At 38.1% G+C, this 25,669-nt stretch overlaps 1 protein-coding gene across 1 annotated transcript in view; it reads right to left on the bottom strand.

The window, feature by feature from the left end:
• Positions 1-25,669, bottom strand: part of ADCY5 (adenylate cyclase 5) — a 197,656-nt gene that overhangs the window by 7,397 nt on the left and 164,590 nt on the right. The window contains exons 10-17 of the mRNA XM_063429183.1: positions 18,495-18,639; positions 11,669-11,766; positions 6,898-6,985; positions 5,309-5,425; positions 4,088-4,252; positions 2,850-3,025; positions 2,200-2,238; positions 39-171 (exon numbers count right to left, since the gene is read on the bottom strand). Of these exons, the coding sequence (XP_063285253.1) occupies positions 39-171; positions 2,200-2,238; positions 2,850-3,025; positions 4,088-4,252; positions 5,309-5,425; positions 6,898-6,985; positions 11,669-11,766; positions 18,495-18,639 (961 nt within the window). The remainder of the gene's footprint in view (positions 1-38; positions 172-2,199; positions 2,239-2,849; positions 3,026-4,087; positions 4,253-5,308; positions 5,426-6,897; positions 6,986-11,668; positions 11,767-18,494; positions 18,640-25,669) is intronic.

Genomic DNA, 25,669 nt, shown 5'->3' with positions numbered 1-25,669 from the left:
GTCTTCCTTTGGGATTCTGGGAGTGAAATGTCATCTACCTGCAGCTTCCATAGAAAATCCAGTCTGGCCGTTGACTCCACCTGTTGGGCGTGCAGATACAGAGCCAGCACAAACACACTGATAATTATTGGTGTGACGATCTTCAGAGCGACCCTGGACACACTGTCCGTGCTGCAAGAACATAGAGAGATTAAAATACATTTCCTGATATTCTGAACTTTAACCTCCACCTTTACTGTAACTCCCCGATAGAGCTGTCCTGCATCTCTGTACCTCCCCGATAGAGCTGTCCTGCATCTCTGTACCTCCCCGATAGAGCTGTCCTGCATCTCTGTACCTCCCCGATAGAGCTGTCCTGCATCTCTGTAACTCCGTGATAGAGCTATATATATAGCTATATAGTGAGTTAATCAAGGATGATTAGGACAAGGCAGACATTTTAAATATTATTTTTCTTCAGTGTTTTGGGAATATAAATCTATAACTGCTGTAGGTTTTTGTAACAGGGATTTGCAAATCATGTGATTGGTTAACACAGTATAAGTACTAAATCAATCAAATAAAAAGCTAATATAAACAAAGTGTCAGACCTAGATGGTATTCACCCATGAGTACTTAGGGAGCTTAATGTAGGAATATCCCAATCACATTTGTTAATTTTCAGGATTCTTTTCTTTCAGGAATTGTACCCTAGGGTTGGAGAAAAGCAAATGTGGTCCTTATTTTTAAAAAGAGTTTGAAAGCTGAACCCAGAAACTACAGACCTGTGAACTTAACATATGTGGTTTGGAAATTATTTGAATGGCGGTTAAGGGATAATATTTAAGAATTCATTTTAAACAACAATATCATTAGCAGGAATCAACATGGTTTTATGAAAGACTTATCATGCCAAAATAACTTAATTGTGTTATATGAAGAATATATTAGAAATATAGATCAGTATGATTGAATGGATATGATTTACTTGGATTTTGCTGAAGACATTTGATACAGTCCTACACAGGTTACTATTAAAACTGAAATCAGTTGGTTTATCTAAAAAATCTTCTTCTTGGATAGAATACAGGCTTAAAAAAATAGAGTACAGAGAGTAGTTGTAAATGAAAAAAAAATAAAACTGGACAAAAATGTAAGTGTAGTGTCTCAGGGTTCTGTTTTTGGCCCACTTCTCTTTAATCTCTTTATTAATGACCTTGGAGTCGGCATTGAAATTAATTTGTCAATGTTTGCAGATGACTCAAAACTACAGTCTGGACATCAAATAACTTCTCTACAGAGGGATTTGGATACATTGGGGGGTCTGAGCATGCAGGTGGCAGATGATCTTCAATGCAGATCAATGCAAAGTCATACATTTAGGAAGGCACAAGCCACTTATACATTAAATGGGGTTGAGTTAGGGATAACACTAAATTAAAAGCACTTGGGAACAATTATAGGAAACACACTAGGGCATAGTATGCAATGCTGATCTGCCATTGCAAAAGCCAATAAGGTTCTTTCATGTATAAAAAGCGGTATTGAATCACGCAATTAATATATCTTTTTGCCTCTTTGTAAATTAATGGGATGCGGCACAAGTTTGGGCACCTGTTATAAAGAAGGATATTGCTAAGCTAGAAAAAGTGCACAGACGAGCTACAATATTTATAATGGGGAAAACATTTAGTTATGAAGAGAAGCAAGAAAAATTATGCCTGTGAGAGGATGTGATAACACTATACAACTATACACAGGGTCAGTACAAACTGCTATGTGCTAACCTGTTCATTAGCAGGAATATACAACAGACAAGAGGTCGCCCATTGAGACTGGAAGAAAGGAGTTTTCACTTACAGCAGAGGATCTTTACAGTAACAACAATAACGATGTGGAATTCTCTGCCTAAAGAGGTTGTATTATCAAATTCTATAGATACATTTTAAAAAGGCATGAATATTCAAAGATATAATAAACAGGTATTTGAACAGGTTGTTGATGCAAGGAAAATTCTGATTGCTCTTATAGAGTCAAGGAGGACTCCCCTCGCCCCCCGCCCCACCCCCCCAGCCCCCCACCCCCACCCCCTTTATGGCACATTTAGAAATCATTACAATTTGGGTTTTTGCCTTCTATTGCATGAACAGCATTAAATAATGGTGTAGAAAGGTTGAAGTTTATGGAGTGTGTACCCAGGTGAAGCTTGCGCCTCCTTACCAGCTCATTGTAGAGTTTGTGGCATTCATTGCGAATTCACTGAAAGAGAAGACAGAGTAACTGATTAATACATTTCATTATTTCAATACTTCATGCCCTGGGCCAGATACAGTGATTTGTTATATGATATAACATTTGCCATTAATGTTTGTTCAAGCAATGTAAAAACAAATCTCTGGAAATTCTTCCCAGTAATTGTAGTAATATCACATGACACTAGATGGTGCTGTTTACAAACTATTTCTTATTAGCCACATTCTCTGTATACAGACAGAGCTATAGTAAATGGTCACTGAACCAGATCAAATTAAATAAATGGCAAAATCATTTTATGTTTAGGCCCTATCCTACAGGAAAACACAGACTCTCTTTAACAATAGATTTATTGATTTCAACTTTGTAGCAATAAACTTGTTGATGTATTGAATGAAACTTTGAAAAAATAGATAAAATAAATGTAAACATTCCTTAAATACAATCCTGAGTTTTAGATAACGGACGTGACATGCCACTCAGCTTTAATCAACCCTGCCCCTAATCAGCACGGGGAGAGCACGGTCTATCTTTGTGCAATAAGTTTCAGCCAGCCAGTGAAATCAGAACATCTGTCCCTGCTGCCTGCGTCGATTTATTCTCTCTCCGTCACTTACATGTCATTTGCAGCTACAAGTAGGTCGGCGTTATCGAAGAGCGTCACTTGTGGGATCTCGACCACGAGAACATAGACGGCCTCGATAATCAGCATTAGAATGAGTTTCCCCATACTACTGATCTGCAGGAACACGGAGCAGGCGAGGAGGCTGAGCAGAACGCAGTACGTGAAATACTGCAAGAAAGAGAGGCACAGGCGTGAAATCACCCCCCACAACTACGGACAGAGACACCTTCAACACCCCAATATATCTCATCACCTGGAACAGGCTGTTATTGTAGGAACGATGGTACAGTTTGCTGGACAAATAGTCATTTACTTAAAAAATCTGCAGGGTTCTATTTATCAGAATCTAAAATCTCGCTATTCATATTTTGAGAACACTGATTTGTCAGAAGCCTATTCAAGGCACCACTGTCACTCTCAATCTGGAAGAAACAGCAGGACGGTTACTCTCAATCTGGAAGAGACCGCAAGACTGTCACTCTCAATCTGGAAGAGACATTTAGCAGGACTGTCACTCTCAATCCGTAAGAGACAGCAGGACTGTTACTCTGCCTCTGGAAGAAACCGCAGGACTGCCACTCTCAATCTGGAAGAGACAGCAGGACGGTTACTCTGCCTCTGGAAGAAACCGCAGGACTGCCACTCTCAATCTGGAAGAGACAGCAGGACTGTTACTCTGCCTCTGGAAGAAACCGCAGGACTGTCACTCTCAATCTGGAAGAGACAGCAGGACGGTTACTCTGCCTCTGGAAGAAACCGCAGGACTGCCACTCTCAATCTGGAAGAGACAGCAGGACGGTTACTCTGCCTCTGGAAGAAACCGCAGGACTGCCACTCTCAATCTGGAAGAGACAGCAGGACGGTTACTCTGCCTCTGGAAGAGACATTTAGCAGGACTGTCACTCTGCCTCTTAAAGAGACATTTAGCAGGATGGTCACTCTAGCTCTGAGAGAGACATTTAGCAGGACGGTAACTCTAGCTCTGAAAGAGACATTTATCAGGATGGTCACTCTAGCTCTGAAAGAGACATTTATCAGGATAGTCACTCTAGCTCTGAAAGAGACATTTAGCAGGATGGTCACTAGCTCTGAAAGAGACATTTATCAGGACGGTCACTCTAGCTCTGAAAGAGACATTTATCAGGACGGTCACTCTAGCTCTGAAAGAGACATTTATCAGGACGGTCACTCTAGCTCTGAAAGAGACATTTAGCAGGATGGTCACTCTACCTCTGGAAAGTTGCAGCTTAGCGCGGAGCCCCCGCAGATCCCCCACTCAGTCTCCAGGCTGTAGTTCTGGTTGGAGTTGCGAAGCATACATAGGGTCACGTTATTTGGGACGGTCTGGTATTCATCAGCGAGGCAGCTGTACAGATCTGCTTTACTGCAGGTGAGCTGAGAGAGATTAAATATCACAATTTGTCCTTCTGCTTCTGCTCTCACAGTGATTGTCTGAGTGAGATACAGACGGATATACAGGGACAAAGCTTCCCCCAATATCTCCAGCACATTCTGTGTGCTTTATCTGTAAACCATGATTTTGTAATATCAAATAAAGTGCTTCTTCTGCACAGTGAGTGAGGAGATCAGATCCACGTTACAAATAAACAGACATGTCATCTACTTTAATTTATGAAAAACAATAAAACACAATTACGACTAAAATGCTTTGTAAATTGCCCTGTGCTGTACTGCAATAAGCAGGAAAATACAATGCAATTCTGAGCTTACCATGTTAATGAAGGAAGAGAGGATGCAAGGCATCGCTGAGCTTACCGTGTTAATGTAGGGAGAGAGTACACAAGGCATCGCTGAGCTTACCATGTTAATGTAGGGAGAGAGTACACAAAGCATCGCTGAGCTTATCGTGTTAATGTAGGGAGAGAGTACACAAGGCATCGCTGAGCTTACCGTGTTAATGTAGGGAGAGAGTACACAAGGCGTCGCTGAGCTTACCGTGTTAATGTAGGGAGAGAGTACACAAGGCATCGCGGAGCTTACCATGTTAATGGAGGGAGAGAGTACACAAGGCATCGCTGAGCTTACCATGTTAATGTAGGGAGAGAGTACACAAGGCATCGCTGAGCTTACCGTGTTAATGTAGGGAGAGAGTACACAAGGCATCGCTGAGCTTACCATGTTAATGTACGGAGAGAGTACACAAGGCATCGCGGAGCTTACCATGTTAATGGAGGGAGAGAGTACACAAGGCATCGCTGAGATTACCATATTAATGTAGGGAGAGAGTAGACAAGGCATCGCTGAGCTTACCATACTAATGTAGGGAGAGAGTACACAAGGCATCGCTGAGCTTACCATATTAATGTAGGAAGAGAGTACACACGGCATCGCTGAGCTTACCGTGTTAATGTAGGGAGAGAGTACACAAGGCATCGCTGAGCTTACCATGTTAATGGAGTAAGAGAGAACACAAGGCGTCGCTGAGCTTACCATGTTAATGAAGGAAGAGAGGAAGACCAGGATGATGGTGAAAACGCCAACTGCTGTACTGTTAATTCGAGACTGGACAATCTTTCTGGACAGAGTCTGGAGAGGAGATGGAAAAAGCTGTAGGTGGGGAGAAACAATAAACTGTGAACCAGGAAAATGTATTTATCGGCAACATAATCCACAAAGTATATGGATCTTAATGTAAAGTTCCTGCCCCAATCTTTAAAAGACTTCACGGTGTTCATGCTTCCAAGTTAGTAATACATATTACCATAAAGGATTTTATCTGACTGATCCCAGCGTGTTCATTAAATGCTGCATTATAACAGTGTGACGGTTGGGAATATAGACATTATGTTTATCATATCCTTTAACTCCTGTTATACACAGACATTATGGTGATAACTAGTTAGAATTTGATATTTTCAGATTTGTCTAGAATTAAGTTTCCTCTTAATTTTCCAAGGGACAATGACTAACTTTGTCCTTGCCAGGCCCAGTAAATGATCACAGAGATTATTAACTCATTCAATGTCCTGTAAAACACTAACTACTCCATATACATACACTGTAACTGATACTCTGCTTCCACAGATATGTATTTAATTCTACATCCTGACAGCAATGGCATAACATTATTAGTGTCTCCTTGGGACCCCGCCAGGCCCAGCATTAAATGACATTCTCCATCAGACAGATGGATATAAATGGTGCCTTCAAATCCTAATCAAATAATGTCAGAACAAGCAATAAGCAGGGGCCGAGGAAACCGGGGGATTAACACCTGAATTGCCACACTGGGTTATAAAGCTGTGATTCTGGGGGTCCTTGTAAAACACACAACCCGATTAACCCCTTAAGGACCAAACTTCTGGAATAAAATGGAATCATGACATGTCACACATGTCGTGTGTCCTTAAGGGGTTAAGGCACAAGGATGTGCTCATTAACTTGGAATGATTAACTTTGTATTAAGAAAGACATAACTAATCATAATGAGGTGACGGAGGGATGTGTAACTGACTGTATTAACACAAAGAAACAGGACATTTTATGCCAAAAAGGGAAAGTTTCCTCTTGGCTATTTTGAGGGTCAGCTGTCACCCTCAAACAGCATGATATATAGAGAAACACCTTCATGTAATGTAACCCATCGGGGCGTTACATTGAACGAAGCCAAAGGAAGCAAACTACAGGTTAACTTCCTCTCTTTGTTGCTGGTCACTTTATTTGCTATTTCTTACAATTCATAATAAAATTTTCTCCCAAACAAAATGATACCTAGTTACACAGATCCACCCTTTTTCCAGCACCTTCACCATAATTTACAGATAGAGATAATGTAAAATAATGTATAATATTACAATCATTTAGGTGAATATAAAGATTGCTGTGAGAAATGACACAGAGTGAAGCCCTCCTGCTAAGGATTCTGGGAGCTCCAGCTAAACAATGGTAGGACACCGCCATTTAAAGCTCAAATATCACACGTAGAGTTGGGAAAATCATAGAAGCAAATACGGTTAGTGGTAACATTTAGCATTAAAGATTCTTTGCTAAAAATATCTCTGTATAACAGGGACACTCACCGTAATACAAGAATAGATCAGAGACACGCACAGTACAGAGATCAGAACCAGGAAACAGGCCAGAAAGAAGCCCAGCATGAAATTCGAACTAAAATGAAAGACATGGGGAGAGAACAGAACTTCAGATATTTCACATGGAGAATTTTAGGGGTGTGAGTGGGGGTGCGGCCAGGGGTGGGACTGTTCTTGCTGACTAATAACAATTTATCCAATTTAAATGTAATTAATAACAATGTATCTGATTTCCATATACATTTAATGTAGTGTAATCCCTTAACACCGTTATGGCGTTCTATGCTCTCCCGCATTACAATGGGCTTTAAAGCTTGTAATAAGTGTGGGTGCACTCAATATGCAAGAGGCAAATTATGGCTGTACAGTGCAAATTCCAGGTGTTGTTTTGATCAGAACTTGTACAGTTGATTCAGTCCTTACTTGAATACACATTACTGGGAGTATTATTGCTGTGGAGCTCTGTTATACACTCAGACACATTACTGGGAGTATTATTGCAGTGGAGCTCTGTTATACACCCAGACACATTACTGGGAGTATTATTGCTGTGGAGCTCTGTTATACACCCAGACACATTACTGGGAGTATTATTGCTGTGGAGCTCTGTTATACACTCAGACACATTACTGGGAGTATTATTACTGTGGAGCTCTGTTATACATTCAGACACATTACTGGGAGTATTATTGCCGTGGAGCTCTCAGACACATTACTGGGAGTATTATCGCTGTGGAGCTCTGTTATACACAGACACATTACTGGGAGTATTATTGCTGTGGAGCTCTGTTATACACCCAGACACATTACTGGGAGTATTATTGCTGTGGAGCTCTGTTATGCACCCAGACACATTACTGGGAGTATTATTGCCGTAGAGGTCTGTTATACACTCAGACACATTACTGGGAGTATTATTGCTGTGGAGCTCTGTTATACACTCAGACACATTACTGGGAGTATTATTGCTGTGGAGCTCTGTTATACACCCAGACACATTACTGGGAGTATTATTGCCGTAGAGGTCTGTTATACACTCAGACACATTACTGGGAGTATTATTGCTGTGGAGCTCTGTTATACTGTGTATTACTGTGTTATACACCCAGACACATTACTGGGAGTATTATTGCTGTGGAGCTCTGTTATACACTCAGACACATTATTGTGAGTATTATTACTGTGGAGCTCTGTTATACATTCAGACACATTACTGGGAGGATTATTGCTGTGGAGCTCTCAGACACATTACTGAGGAGCTCTGGAGCTCTGTTATCGCTGTGGAGCTCTGTTATACACTCAGACACATTACTGGGAGTATTATTGCTGTGGAGCTCTGTTATACACCCAGACACATTACTGGGAGTATTATTGCTGTGGAGCTCTGTTATACACCCAGACACATTACTGGGAGTATTATTGCCGTAGAGGTCTGTTATACACTCAGACACATTACTGGGAGTATTATTGCTGTGGAGCTCTGTTATACACCCAGACACATTACTGGGAGTATTATTGCCGTAGAGGTCTGTTATACACTCAGACACATTACTGGGAGTATTATTGCTGTGGAGCTCTGTTATACCGTCAGACACATTACTGGGAGTATTATTGCTGTGGGGCTCTCAGACACATTACTGGGAGTATTATTGCTGTGGAGCTCTGTTATACACCCAGACACATTACTGGGAGTATTATTGCCGTAGAGGTCTGTTATACACTCAGACACATTACTGGGAGTATTATTGCTGTGGAGCTCTGTTATACACTCAGACACATTACTGGGAGTATTATTGCTGTGGAGCTCTGTTATACACTCAGACACATTACTGGGAGTGTTATTGCTGTGGAGCTCTGTTATACCGTCAGACACATTACTGGGAGTATTATTGCTGTGGGGCTCTCAGACACATTACTGGGAGTATTATTGCCGTAGAGGTCTGTTATACACTCAACACATTACTGGGAGTATTATTGCTGTGGAGCTCTGTTATACACTCAGACACATTACTGGGAGTGTTATTGCTGTGGAGCTCTGTTATACCCTCAGACACATTACTGGGAGTATTATTGCTGTGGGGCTCTGTTATACACTCAGACACATTACTGGGAGTGTTATTGTTGTGGAGCTCTGTTATACCCTCAGACACATTACTGGGAGTATTATTGCCGTGGAGCTCTCAGACACATTACTGGGAATATTATTGCCGTAGAGGTCTGTTATACACTCAGACACATTACTGGGAATATTATTACTGCGGAGCTCTGTTATACCCTCAGACACATTACTGGGAATATTATTACTGCGGAGCTCTGTTATACCCTCAGACACATTACTGGGAATATTATTACTGCGGAGCTCTGTTATACCCTCAGACACATTACTGGGAGTATTATTGCTGTGGGGCTCTGTTATACACTCAGACACGTTACTGGGAGTATTATTGCTGTGGGGCTCTGTTATACACTCAGACACATTACTGTGAGTATTATTACTGTGGAGCTCTGTTATACATTCAGATACATTACTGGGAGTATTATTGCTGTGGAGCTCTCAGACACATTACTGGGAGTATTATTACTGCGGAGTTCTGTTATACACTCAGACACATTACTGGGAGTATCATTACTGTGGAGCTCTGTTATACACTCAGACACATTACTGGGAGTGTTATTACTGCGGAGTTCTGTTATACACTCAGACACATTACTGGGAGTATCATTACTGTGGAGCTCTGTTATACACTCAGACACATTACTGAGAGTGTTATTACTGTGGAGCTCTGTTATACACTCAGGCACATTAATGGGAGAATTTTTGCTGGGGAGCTCTGTTATACACTCAGACACATTACTGGGTGTTTTATTGCCGTGGAGCTTGTGCCACTGTGCATTGGAGGAGCCTGGTTGCCTGCCTGCTGCCTTTAGACTATGGCCCCATGTTGAAACGCTTGATTTTCCCCTGCAAAGACACGAAAGCCGGGTCATTCGGTGCTTGCCCTATTTGAGCGGTGATACCCCAGATAGCTATGCCATGGAGCCCATTCGTATAATGAAGGACTTGGCTCCATGGCAATTGAACTGTATGTATGTCATTTGAGCGCCATTCAGTAATAATGTGCGCTCAGATCTGAGTTATCTGGGGATATGTTGAATGTACCTGTTTTATGCAATGGCTGCACAGTTATATATTTTTATGTATTTTATTGTCTTTTGCTGCCATGTGTTCAATGGAGTTTTGCCTCTGTCCTTGGAGATAATTGGATTACTTCCCAATTATCTCCAGGATAGAAGACTCTGTGGAACTGGTTTGGGCAGAAAAGCCATGCTTCATTTGGTCACAAATCTATCTTTTGAACCACTGGACCAATTTGTATGATTTTGACGTATGTTTGTATTTGGAGTATGCGGATTCTGAAAATGTAAGTTTTTTTATGTGAATGTGATGCATACTTTTAAAGTTATGAATAATGTGGAAAAACTGTATTTCTCTGCCTGTGATAATTGCATTACCCATTGTGTAAGGTAATTGTATCACAGGCAGAGAGGAGAATTTTGTGTGGGAGTGTCTGGGTGTATTGTACGTGTTTATTGGTTGTTTTCCAAAACCCTGTGGGTGGTACTAATGTGTATATAAGAACAATAAACCCACAGCTCTGTCTGTTCACTGCTTGACCCTCAACACGGAGCCTTGTCTCGTTCTTGGGGGGGGGGGGTTTATTGTATGCTGTTCCAGTTCCACTGCTAGGAGTGTAAACCTATTCGTATGTTTTTTCCTATTCGGCTGTTTACAGCATTCGTATGTTTGAGAGCATTCATATGCTTCTCCAGTTCGGTGGATTGGTGTCTACAGTAGCTGCCTGTATATCTGGAAGGGAATATCTCATAAACGGCGTTTAACCCCCTTTATGCCTGGGGGTGCCGTTACAGAGCTCTGTACACACTCAGTCACACTAACAATACTGAGATCCTAGCAAGAGGGACAGATGGATTATAGGCCCAAAATACGGACTGTCACTCCTAAACAGGGACACTGGGGAGCTATAAGATATAAGTTATAATAGACAACATACTATATAAGAATACACACTTCTTTATTGTATTACTATACAGAGAGAGAGACCTGAGAAAGAAGAGGGATTGAAAGGGAGGAAGAATTAAAGAAGGAATGAGCATGAGATTCAGAGCATATATAGAGGGTTGGAAGAAAGAGCAAAACTAGATCAGGCAATAAGAGACAGGTACGGAGAGAGACAGCATAGACTGGGAGTGAGAGAGACAGACAGTATTGGGGGTGATAGAGACAGCAGGGACTGGGGTAGGAGAGAGACAGCAAGGATTGGGGGTGATAGAGACAGCAGGGACTGGGCTAGGAGAGAGACAGCAGGGACTAGGGTGAGAGAGACAGCAAGGATTGGGGTGATAGAGACAGCAGGGGCTGGGGGTGAGAGACACAGCAGGGGCTGGGGGTGAGAGAGACAGCAGGGGCTGGGGGTGAGAGAGACAGCAGGGGCTGGGGGTGAGAGAGACAGCAGGGGCTGGGGGTGAGAGAGACAGCAGGGGCTGGGGGTGAGAGAGACAGCAGGGGCTGGGAGTAAAAGAGACAGCTTGGGCTTGGGGTGAGAGAGACACCAGGGAATGGGAGTGAAAGAGACAGCTTGGGCTTGGGGTGAGAGAGACACCAGGGAATGGCAGTGAAAGAGACAGCTTGGGCTTGGGGTGAGAGAGACAGCAGACAGCTAGTAGAAAGTATACTTACTGTGGGATGATAGTAATCTGTACGAAGCAGATAAAGAGGAAGACAATGAAAGAACATGCGACATACGCCCCAAAACGATTGTCCACCTGCTTGGAGTACTGCAAATACAAACCACGATTAGATTGAAAGCTCTTGGACAGCACAGACAGTTTCTGATTATTTATATCATTGCCAGCAGGGTTATACCTAGGTCTAGACTCAGTCCTGCAATGTAAATCATTGACATTTTGGAAATACATTGAGGACTGACTGCACCTTCACTGAAAGTCTCCCAGACAACCACTAGATGGCGCTTCCTCCTAAAGTGAGGCTTGCCCCCAGGACATGATGTGGAGTGATTAGTGAGGATTGCCCCCGGGACATAAAGTTAGAGTAATAAGTGAGGCTATATAAAGATACAGAGTGTATAATAGGGGTTATATTGTATAATAGGTGAGTTTATATAAAGATACAGAGTGTATAATAGGGGTTATATTGTATAATAGGGGAGTTTATATAAAGATACAGAGTGTATAATAGGGGTTATATTGTATAATAGGTGAGTTTATATAAAGATACAGAGTGTATAATAGGGTTATATTGTATAATAGGGGAGTTTATATAAAGATACAGAGTGTATAATAGGGTTATATTGTATAATAGGTGAGTTTATATAAAGATACAGAGTGTATAATAGGGTTATATTGTATAATAGGGGAGTTTATATAAAGATACAGAGTGTATAATAGGGTTATACTGTATAATAGGTGAGTTAATATAAAGATACAGTGTGTATAATAGGGTTATATTGTATAATAGGGGAGTTTATATAAATATACAGTGTATAATAGGGTTATATTGTATAATAGGTGAGTTTATATAAAGATACAGAGTGTATAATAGGGTTATATTGTATAATAGGGGAGTTTATATAAAGATACAGAGTGTATAATAGGGTTATACTGTATAATAGGTGAGTTAATATAAAGATACAGTGTGTATAATAGGGTTATATTGTATAATAGGGGAGTTTATATAAATATACAGTGTATAATAGGGTTATATTGTATAATAGGGGAGTTTATATAAATATACAGTGTATAATAGGGTTATATTGTATAATAGGTGAGTTTATATAAAGATACAGAGTGTATAATAGGGGTTATACTGTATAATAGGTGAGCTTATATAAAGATACAGAGTGTATAATAGGGGTTATATTGTATAATAGGGGAGTTTATATAAAGATACAGAGTGTATAATAGGGTTATACTGTATAATAGGTGAGTTAATATAAAGATACAGTGTGTATAATAGGGTTATATTGTATAATAGGGGAGTTTATATAAATATACAGTGTATAATAGGGTTATATTGTATAATAGGTGAGTTTATATAAAGATACAGAGTGTATAATAGGGGTTATACTGTATAATAGGTGAGCTTATATAAAGATACAGAGTGTATAATAGGGTTATACTGTATAATAGGGGAGTTTATATAAATATACAGAGTGTATAATAGAGTTATATTGTATAATAGGTGAGTTTATATAAAGATACAGAGTGTATAATAGGGTTATATTGTATAATAGGTGAGTTTATATGAAGATACAGAGTGTATAATAGGGGTTATATTGTATAATAGGTGAGCTTATATAAAGATACAGAGTGTATAATAGGGGTTATATTGTATAATAGGGAAGTTTATATAAAGATACAGAGTGTATAATAGAATTATATTGTATAATAGGTGAGCTTATATAAAGATACAGAGTGTATAATAGGGTTATATTGTATAATAGGTGAGTTTATATAAAGATACAGAGTGTATAATAGGGGTTATATTGTATAATAGGTGAGTTTATATAAAGATACAGCGTGTATAATAGGGGTTATATTGTATAATAGGGGAGTTTATATAAAGATACAGAGTGTATAATAGGGTTATACTGTATAATAGGTGAGTTAATATAAAGATACAGTGTGTATAATAGGGTTATATTGTATAATAGGGGAGTTTATATAAATATACAGTGTATAATAGGGTTATATTGTATAATAGGTGAGTTTATATAAAGATACAGAGTGTATAATAGGGTTATATTGTATAATAGGTGAGTTTATATGAAGATACAGAGTGTATAATAGGGGTTATATTGTATAATAGGTGAGCTTATATAAAGATACAGAGTGTATAATAGGGGTTATATTGTATAATAGGGAAGTTTATATAAAGATACAGAGTGTATAATAGAGTTATATTGTATAATAGGTGAGCTTATATAAAGATACAGAGTGTATAATAGGGTTATATTGTATAATAGTTGAGTTTATATAAAGATACAGAGTGTATAATAGGGGTTATATTGTATAATAGGTGAGTTTATATAAAGATACAGAGTGTATAATAGAGTTATATTGTATAATAGGTGAGCTTATATAAAGATACAGAGTGTATAATAGGGTTATATTGTATAATAGGTGAGTTTATATAAAGATACAGAGTGTATAATAGGGGTTATATTGTATAATAGGTGAGTTTATATAAAGATACAGCGTGTATAATAGGGGTTATATTGTATAATAGGGGAGTTTATATAAAGATACAGAGTGTATAATAGGGTTATACTGTATAATAGGTGAGTTAATATAAAGATACAGTGTGTATAATAGGGTTATATTGTATAATAGGGGAGTTTATATAAATATACAGTGTATAATAGGGTTATATTGTATAATAGGTGAGTTTATATAAAGATACAGAGTGTATAATAGGGTTATATTGTATAATAGGTGAGTTTATATGAAGATACAGAGTGTATAATAGGGGTTATATTGTATAATAGGTGAGCTTATATAAAGATACAGAGTGTATAATAGGGGTTATATTGTATAATAGGGAAGTTTATATAAAGATACAGAGTGTATAATAGAGTTATATTGTATAATAGGTGAGCTTATATAAAGATACAGAGTGTATAATAGGGTTATATTGTATAATAGTTGAGTTTATATAAAGATACAGAGTGTATAATAGGGGTTATATTGTATAATAGGTGAGTTTATATAAAGATACAGAGTGTATAATAGAGTTATATTGTATAATAGGTGAGCTTATATAAAGATACAGAGTGTATAATAGGGTTATATTGTATAATAGGTGAGTTTATATAAAGATACAGAGTGTATAATAGGGGTTATATTGTATAATAGGTGAGTTTATATAAAGATACAGAGTGTATAATATGGGTTATATTGTATAATAGGGGAGTTTATATAAAGATACAGAGTGTATAATAGGGTTATACTGTATAATAGGTGAGTTAATATAAAGATACAGTGTGTATAATAGGGTTATATTGTATAATAGGGGAGTTTATATAAATATACAGTGTATAATAGGGTTATATTGTATAATAGGTGAGTTTATATAAAGATACAGAGTGTATAATAGGGGTTATACTGTATAATAGGTGAGCTTATATAAAGATACAGAGTGTATAATAGGGTTATACTGTATAATAGGTGAGCTTATATAAATATACAGAGTGTATAATAGGGTTATACTGTATAACAGGGGAGTTTATATAAATATACAGAGTGTATAATAGAGTTATATTGTATAATAGGTGAGCATATATAAAGATACAGAGTGTATAATATGGGTTATATTGTATAATAGGGAAGTTTATATAAAGATACAGAGTGTATAATAGGGGTTATATTGTATAATAGGTGAGTTTATATAAAGATACAGAGTGTATAATAGGGGTTATATTGTATAATAGGTGAGTTTATATAAAGATACAGTGTATAATAGGGGTTATATTGTATAATAGGTGAGTTTATATAAAGATACAGAGTGTATAATAGGGGTTATATTGTATAATAGGTGAGTTTATATAAAAATACAGAGTGTATAATAGGGTTATATTGTATAATAGGTGAGCTTATATAAAGATACAGAGTGTATAATAGGGGTTATATTGTATAATAGGTGAGTTTATATAAAGATACAGAGTGTATAATAGGGGTTATATTGTATAATAGGTGAGTTTATATAAAGATACAGAGTGTATAATAGGGGTTATATTGTATAATAGGGAAGTTTATATAAAGATACAGAGTGTATAATAGGGTTATACTGTATAATAGGTGAGCTTATATAAAGATACAGAGTGTATAATAGAGTTATATTGTATAATAGGTGAGCTTATATAAAGATACAGAGTGTATAATAGGGGTTATATTGTATAATAGGGGAGTTTATATAAAGATACAGTGTATAATAGGGGTTATACTGTATAATAGGGAAGTTTATATAAAGATACAGAGTGTATACTAGGGGTTATATTGTATAATAGGGGAGTTTATATAAAGATACAGTGTATAATAGGGGTTATACTGTATAATAGGGAAGTTTATATAAAGATACAGAGTGTATAATAGGGGTTATATTGTATAATAGGTGAGCTTATATAAAGACACAGAGTGTATAATAGGGTTATATTGTATAATAGGGGAGTTTATATAAAGATACAGTGTATAATAGGGGTTATACTGTACAATAGGGAAGTTTATATGAAGATACAGAGTGTATAATAGGGGTTATATTGTATAATAGGGGAGTTTATATAAAGATACAGTGTATAATAGGGGTTATACTGTATAATAGGGACGTTTATATAAAGATACAGAGTGTATAATAGGGTTATACTGTATAATAGGGACGTTTATATAAAGATACAGAGTGTATAATAGGGTTATATTGTATAATAGGTGAGTTTATATAAAGATACAGAGTGTATAATAGGGTTATATTGTATAATAGGGGAGTTTATATAAAGATACAGTGTATAATAGGGGTTATATTGTATAATAGGGAAGTTTATATAAAGATACAGAGTGTATAATAGGGGTTATATTGTATAATAGGTGAGCTTATATAAAGATACAGAGTGTATAATAGGGGTTATATCGTATAATAGGTGAGTTTATATAAAAATACAGAGTGTATAATAGGGTTATATTGTATAATAGGTGAGCTTATATAAAGATACAGAGTGTATAATAGGGGTTATATTGTATAGTAGGTGAGTTTATATAAAGATACAGAGTGTATAATAGGGGTTATATTGTATAATAGGTGAGTTTATATAAAGATACAGAGTGTATAATAGGGGTTATATTGTATAATAGGGAAGTTTATATAAAGATACAGAGTGTATAATAGGGTTATACTGTATAATAGGTGAGCTTATATAAAGATACAGAGTGTATAATAGAGTTATATTGTATAATAGGTGAGCTTATATAAAGATACAGAGTGTATAATAGGGGTTATATTGTATAATAGGGGAGTTTATATAAAGATACAGTGTATAATAGGGGTTATACTGTATAATAGGGAAGTTTATATAAAGATACAGAGTGTATACTAGGGGTTATATTGTATAATAGGGGAGTTTATATAAAGATACAGTGTATAATAGGGGTTATACTGTATAATAGGGAAGTTTATATAAAGATACAGAGTGTATAATAGGGGTTATATTGTATAATAGGTGAGCTTATATAAAGACACAGAGTGTATAATAGGGTTATATTGTATAATAGGGGAGTTTATATAAAGATACAGTGTATAATAGGGGTTATACTGTACAATAGGGAAGTTTATATGAAGATACAGAGTGTATAATAGGGGTTATATTGTATAATAGGGGAGTTTATATAAAGATACAGTGTATAATAGGGGTTATACTGTATAATAGGGACGTTTATATAAAGATACAGAGTGTATAATAGGGTTATACTGTATAATAGGGACGTTTATATAAAGATACAGAGTGTATAATAGGGTTATATTGTATAATAGGTGAGTTTATATAAAGATACAGAGTGTATAATAGGGTTATATTGTATAATAGGGGAGTTTATATAAAGATACAGTGTATAATAGGGGTTATATTGTATAATAGGGAAGTTTATATAAAGATACAGAGTGTATAATAGGGGTTATATTGTATAATAGGTGAGCTTATATAAAGATACAGAGTGTATAATAGAGTTATATTGTATAATAGGTGAGCTTATATAAAGATACAGAGTGTATAATAGGGGTTATATTGTATAATAGGGGAGTTTATATAAAGATACAGTGTATAATAGGGGTTATACTGTATAATAGGGAAGTTTATATAAAGATACAGAGTGTATAATAGGGGAGTTTATATAAAGATACAGTGTATAATAGGGGTTATACTGTATAATAGGTGAGCTTATATAAAGATACAGAGTGTATAATAGAGTTATATTGTATAATAGGTGAGTTTATATAAATATACATAGTGTATAATAGGGTTATATTGTATAATAGGGGAGTTTATATAAAGATACAGGGTGTATAATAGGGTTATATTGTATAATAGGTGAGTTTATATAAAGAAACAGAGTGTATAATAGAGTTATATTGTATAATAGGTGAGTTTATATAAAGATACAGAGTGTATAATAGGGGTTATATTGTATAATAGGTGAGTTTATATAAAGATACAGTGTATAATAGGGGTTATATTGTATAATAGGTGAGTTTATATAAAGATACAGAGTGTATAATAGGGTTATATTGTATAATAGGTGAGTTTATATAAAGATACAGAGTGTATAATAGGGTTATATTGTATAATAGGTGAGTTTATATAAAGATACAGTGTATAATAGGGGTTATATTGTATAATAGGTGAGTTTATATAAAGATACAGAGTGTATAATAGGGGTTATATTGTATAATAGGTGAGTTTATATAAAGATACAGAAGGGGTTACATGGAAATGTCCTATTTGTACCTTTTTTTCCAGATCTGGCTCGTGGAAGGTAAGTAGAAATTTGCGCACATGCTCAGAACGCAACCTGTCAATACTTCGGGCATCTATAGCTCGACCCAGAAATTCATCGACTTCATCCTCAGGATTCATGTTCTCCTGGATATTTCTGTACAGATAAACAGGCGGCAAATGAAACAAGTAAAGATTTATAGAAAGTAATCTCGCGTTAAAACAAATTGGTGATAAAGGCATTAGAAGAAAACACTTAAAGAATTGTACAGCGCTGCGGAATTTGTTGGAGCTTTATAAATGCCAGTAATAAATAATAAAAAAAACACATATTTCTCCTGAGCCTGTCTGGTCCATGAGTGTTATTACTATGCTACCACAGGAGTGTCAAAACTCCGAACCCTCTGCTCCGACTCGCAGAAAAACCTCATGACTTGAGATTAAAGCTATGTTGAGACACTGTGCAGCCAATGGAAAATGTCCAGAGTTAAGCTCTCTACCTTGGCATGGATACCGGTAACTTCCATAAACTGACATGGATACCGGTAACTTCAATAAACTGGCATGGATACCGGTAACTTCCATAAACTGACATGGATACCGGTAACTTCCATAAACTGACATGGATACCGGTAACTTCCATAAACTGACATGGATACCGGTAACTTCAATAAACTGACATGGATACCGGTAACTTCCATAAACTGGCATGGATACCGGTAACTTCCATAAACTGTCATGGATACCGGTAACTTCCATAAACTGTCATGGATACCGGTAACTTCCATAAACTGACATGGATACCGGTAACGTCAATAAACTGGCATGGATACCGGTAACGTCAATAAACTGGCATGGATACCGGTAACTTCAATAAACTGACATGGAAACCGGTAACTTCAATAAACTGGCACGGATACCGGTAACTTCAATAAACTGGCATGGATACCGGTAACTTCAATAAACTGGCATGGATACCGGTAACTTCAATAAACTGGCATGGATACCGGTAACTTCAATAAACTGACATGGATACCGGTAACTTCAATAAACTGACATGGATACCGGTAACTTCAATAAACTGGCATGGATACCGGTAACTTCCATAAACTGGCATGGATACCGGTAACTTCAATAAACTGGCATGGATACCGGTAACTTCAATAAACTGGCATGGATACCGGTAACTTCAATAAACTGGCATGGATACCGGTAACTTCAATAAACTGACATGGATACCGGTAACTTCATTAAACTGACATGGATACCGGTAACTTCCATAAACGGACATGGATACCGGTAACTTCCATAAACGGACATGGATACCGGTAACTTCATTAAACTGACATGGATACCGGTAACTTCATTAAACTGACATGGATACCGGTAACTTCAATAAACTGCCATGGATACCGGTAACTTCAATAAACTAGCATGGATACCGGTAACTTCAATAAACTGGCATGGATACCGGTAACTTCAATAAACTGACATGGATACCGGTAACTTCCATAAACTGGCATGGGTACCGGTAACTTCAATAAACTGGCATGGATACTGGTAACTTCAATAAACTGGCATGGATACCGGTAACTTCAATAAACTGGCATGGATACCGGTAACTTCAATAAACTGACATGGATACCGGTAACTTCATTAAACTGACATGGATACCGGTAACTTCCATAAACGGACATGGATACCGGTAACTTCCATAAACGGACATGGATACCGGTAACTTCATTAAACTGACATGGATACCGGTAACTTCATTAAACTGACATGGATACCGGTAACTTCAATAAACTGCCATGGATACCGGTAACTTCAATAAACTGGCATGGATACCGGTAACTTCCATAAACTGACATGGATACCGGTAACTTCATTAAACTGACATGGATACCGGTAACTTCATTAAACTGACATGGATACCGGTAACTTCAATAAACTGCCATGGATACCGGTAACTTCAATAAACTGGCATGGATACCGGTAACTTCCATAAACTGACATGGATACCGGTATCTTCATTAAACTGACATGGATACCGGTAACTTCATTAAACTGACATGGATACCGGTAACTTCATTAAACTGACATGGATACCGGTAACTTCCATAAACTGGCACGGATACCAGTAACTTCAATAAACTGGCATGGATACCGGTAACTTCCATAAACTGACATGGATACCGGTAACTTCATTAAACTGACATGGATACCGGTAAGTTCAATAAACTGACATGGATACCGGTAACTTCAATAAACTGACATGGATACCGGTAACTTCAATAAACTGGCATGGATACCGGTAACTTCAATAAACTGACATGGATACCGGTAACTTCAATAAACTGACATGGATACCGGTAACTTCAATAAACTGACATGGATACCGGTAACTTCAATAAACTGACATGGATACCGGTAACTTCCATAAACTGACATGGATACCGGTAACTTCCATAAACTGACATGGATACCGGTAACTTCCATAAACTGACATGGATACCGGTAACTTTAATAAACTGACATGGATACCGGTAACTTCCATAAACTGACATGGATACCGGTAACTTCCATAAACTGACATGGATACCGGTAACTTTAATAAACTGACATGGATACCGGTAACTTCAATAAACTGGCATGGATACCGGTAACTTCAATAAACTGACATGGATACCGGTAACTTCAATAAACTGACATGGATACCGGTAACTTCAATAAACTGGCATGGATACCGGTAACTTCAATAAACTGACATGGATACCGGTAACGTCAATAAACTAACATGGATACCGGTAATGTCAATAAATTGCCATGGATCCTGGTAACTTCAATATATTGGCACGGATAATGGTAACTTTGACAAACTGCCAAGGCTAGCAATTGGTGTTAAATGCACACTCCAAACACCACAACTTGGTGACAGTTTGATTTCTTGTCTGGGGTCCACTGAGCACCGCACGCCACCTCCTCTCAGCCGGAGCAGTTTAGGAGCTCCGGTTAGCTCTTCTGAACTAAGCTCTGTTTAGGTTGATTTGCATGGTGTTGTCTCAAGGTGTATTTAGAAGATAGCTCTCTTATTATCAGTAATGGCAGTTACTCAGTTTGACAGACTAAACATACATTGAATAATAGTTCTCAAAGGATTACCCCATGAATTCCATTATTGTTCCAGTTAAGCTAATTTTCCAAAATGGAATGCAAACTGTAAGTACGTTTGTGCGTTAATGATTAGATTGGGCTGTATTCTATAAAACAATATGCAATGCTTTTTTTGTTTATTGGCTGTGCACACATATTGTACAGCAATGGGTGGAGGATATAATTCATAGAAATCCGGCACAGCTCTCTGGCACATGACGGGTTAAGCAGTAGCTCCAACATGCAACCTTTAACCCCTCCTAGTGTGAGCTCAATGTTCCCAAGGTCTGAATGTACAGCGGGGGAGATAACTCCCAATATGGGCTCTGACTAGAGTCACTTGTACCGTGAGAAAGGCAGAGGAATCCAAAATCTGTCCCTAATAATATCTCTGTCTGATTAACACTTTCTGCACCAGGACAGTGTGTCACGTACAAATAAGTCCATTTCCTTTTAGTGTAAACGATATTGTGGGTTTGGTTAATTGCCCCCTTCAGTGTGAGCTGCTGTGTTCCCTGAGTATTCTACAGACAGCAGTTACATTGTAATGTCCGTATCCCTTTAGTGTAAAAGATATTGGGGGGTTTGGTTAATTCCCCCCTCCCGTGTGAGCTGCTGTGTTCCCTGAGTATTCTACAGACAGCAGTTACATTGTAATGTCCGTATCCCTTTAGTGTAAAAGATATTGGGGGGTTTGGTTAATGCCCCCATTCCAGTGTGAGCTTCTGTGTTCTAGGAGTATTCTACAGACAGCAGTTACATTGTTATGTCCGTTTCCCATTAGTGTAAAAGATATTGGGGGGTTTGGTTAAAGGAACACTATAGTCACCTAAATTACTTTAGCTAAATAAGGCAGTTTTAGTGTATATAGATCATTCCCCTGCAATTTCACTGCTCAATTCACTGCCATTTAGGAGTTAAATCACTTTGTTTCTGTTTATGCAGCCCTAGCCACACCTCCCCTGGCTATGATTGACAGAGCCTGCATGAAAAAAAACCTGGTTTCACTTTCAAACAGATGTAATTTACCTTAAATAATTGTATTTCAATCTCTAAATTGAACTGTATTAACATACAGGAGGCTCTTGCAGGGTCTAGCAAGCTATTAACATAGCAGGGGATAAGAAAATCGTAATTAAACAGAACTTGCAATAAAGAAAGCCTAAATAGGGCTCTCTTTACAGGAAGTGTTTATGGAAGGCTGTGCAAGTCACATGCAGGGAGGTGTGACTAGGGTTCATAAACAAAGGGATTTAACTCCTAAATGGCAGAGGATTGAGCAGTGAGGCTGTATGGGGCATGTTCTATACACCAAAACTGCTTCATTTAGCTAAAGTTGTTCAGGTGACTATAGTGTCCCTTTAATACCCCCATCCAGTGTGAGCTGCTGTGTTCCCCGAGTATTCTACACACAGCAGTTGGGTTGTTTAACTGTTTGAATCAGTGGCAGCAGCATGATTTACATTGAAAATACAAATACAAAAAGAGAAGTCCTGCGCTCACTCCCATCACTACTGGGCCGGCAGCAAGGACTACAGTACACATCAGCCCCAATATATAGTAAAAACCAAAGAAAAGAAAAAGTTACCTGTGCTCTCTCCTTAATCCCTATGTATATTTAGACAAATGGAGGCCATTTAGTTGCTCCAATGGCCATTGGAGGGAATGCCCACCTGCCAACGTCAAGGCAGACCCCCCTAAGTGGGTCCTAACACTGACCCTTCAGCCTGCTTCCTTGAGTTTCTGGCAAAGATATCTCTAATGAGACAGAGAGGGGTATTTTTAATATACACCCCTATATATTTATTAACCCTTAATAGGGAACACATGGGCTGGGCGGCAGCATTGTAACCAGGCTGTGTGATACAAAGTAAATACAAATACAAAAAGATAAGTCCTGCTGGGCCGGCAGCAAAGACTACAGTACACATCAGCCCCAATATATAGTAAAAAACAAAGAAAATAAAAAGTTACCTGCGCTCTCTCCTTAATCCCTATGTATATTTAGACAAATGGAGGCCATTTCGTTGCTCCAATGGCCATTGGAGGGAATGCCCACCTGCCAACGTCAAGGGAGACCCCCCTAAGTGGGTCCTAACACTGACCCTTCAGCCTGCTTCCTTGAGTTTCTGGCAAAGATATCTCTAATGAGACAGAGAGGGGTATTTTTAATATACACCCCTATATATTTATTAACCCTTAATAGGGAACACATGGGCTGGGCGGCAGCATTGTAACCAGGCTGTGTGATACAAAATAAATACAAATACAAAAAGATAAGTCCTGCTGGGCCGGCAGCAAAGACTACAGTACACATCAGCCCCAATATATAGTAAAAAACAAAGAAAAGAAAAAGTTACCTGTGCTCTCTCCTTAATCCCTATGTATATTCAGACAACTGGAGGTCATTTAGTTGCTCCAATGGCCATTGTCTCTGTCTCATTAGAGATATCTTTGCCAGAAGCTCAAGGAAGCAGGCGGAAGGGTCAGTGTTAGGACCCACTTAGGGGGGTCTGCCTTGACGTTGGCAGGCGGGCATTCCCTCCAATGGCCATTGGAGCAACTAAATGACCTCCATTTGTCTAAATATACATAGGGATTAAGGAGAGAGCGCAGGTAACTGTTTCTTTTCTATGATTTACATTGAGCAGAGGACACTGACCCTCACTCATTGACAATATAGAGGTGAAATAAAATCCAAACCTTTACACTAAATGACTACAACCATAACTCTGCAAAGTACAATATATTAATATATACTATGTTATATAAAAAGTTATTTTTTCATGATAAGTTTCCTTTAAAACCATTTTAAAGTTCCCGCATTCACATTCTAAGCAGGAATTCAGGGAGCAGGAATTTACAGGGAGTGCAGAATTATTAGGCAAATGAGTATTTTGACCACATCATCCTCTTTATGCATGTTGTCTTACTCCAAGCTGTATAGGCTCGAAAGCCTACTACCAATTAAGCATATTAGGTGATGTGCATCTCTGTAATGAGAAGGGGTGTGGTCTAATGACATCAACACCCTATATCAGGTGTGCATAATTATTAGGCAACTTCCTTTCCTTTGGCAAAATGGGTCAAAAGAAGGACTTGACAGGCTCAGAAAAGTCAAAAATAGTGAGATATCTTGCAGAGGGATGCAGCACTCTTAAAATTGCAAAGCTTCTGAAGCGTGATCATCGAACAATCAAGCGTTTCATTCAAAATAGTCAACAGGGTCGCAAGAAGCGTGTGGAGAAACCAAGGCGCAAAAGAACTGCCCATGAACTGAGAAAAGTCAAGCGTGCAGCTGCCAAGATGCCACTTGCCACCAGTTTGGCCATATTTCAGAGCTGCAACATCACTGGAGTGCCCAAAAGCACAAGGTGTGCAATACTCAGAGACATGGCCATGGTAAGAAAGGCTGAAAGACGACCACCACTGAACAAGACACACAAGCTGAAACGTCAAGACTGGGCCAAGAAATATCTCAAGACTGATTTTTCTAAGGTTTTATGGACTGATGAAATGAGAGTGAGTCTTGATGGGCCAGATGGATGGATTGGTAATAGGCAGAGAGCTCCAGTCCGACTCAGACACCAGCAAGGTGGAGGTGGATGTGGCGAAACCAGCTTCGCCACTGTGAACTGGAGAGGCCTGGCTGCTAGCCTCCTGCCCGCTGACTATGGCCCCTGGACATATTGCACTTTAAAGACTATATTTGGGCAGGTAATAATTTGTATTGCTGCTGCTGGCCCTTTAAAAGCAGCGATGGACATATTGGAACTTTTGGGACTACTGTACCTTTAAGACTGTGGAACGTAGTACAGTAATCCTGCCTTTAATACTTTAAATGTCATGTATGTATTGTTGTATGCAGTTAACCTGGGTTATATATATATATGCAGCCTTCATCTGATTGTTCGGTAGAATCACTCCATTCATTGTATTGAGGAAACTACCGAACAACCAGACCACCCAGGATTAAGTGTGCCTCCAATTACCGTTTGCAACAATGTTGCAAACGGGTAATTGGCAATCATGTA

Source organism: Pelobates fuscus, chromosome 8 (assembly GCF_036172605.1).
Source record: "Pelobates fuscus isolate aPelFus1 chromosome 8, aPelFus1.pri, whole genome shotgun sequence".
NCBI lineage: Eukaryota > Metazoa > Chordata > Amphibia > Anura > Pelobatidae > Pelobates > Pelobates fuscus.
This window is presented reverse-complemented; position numbering and strand designations above follow the sequence as displayed.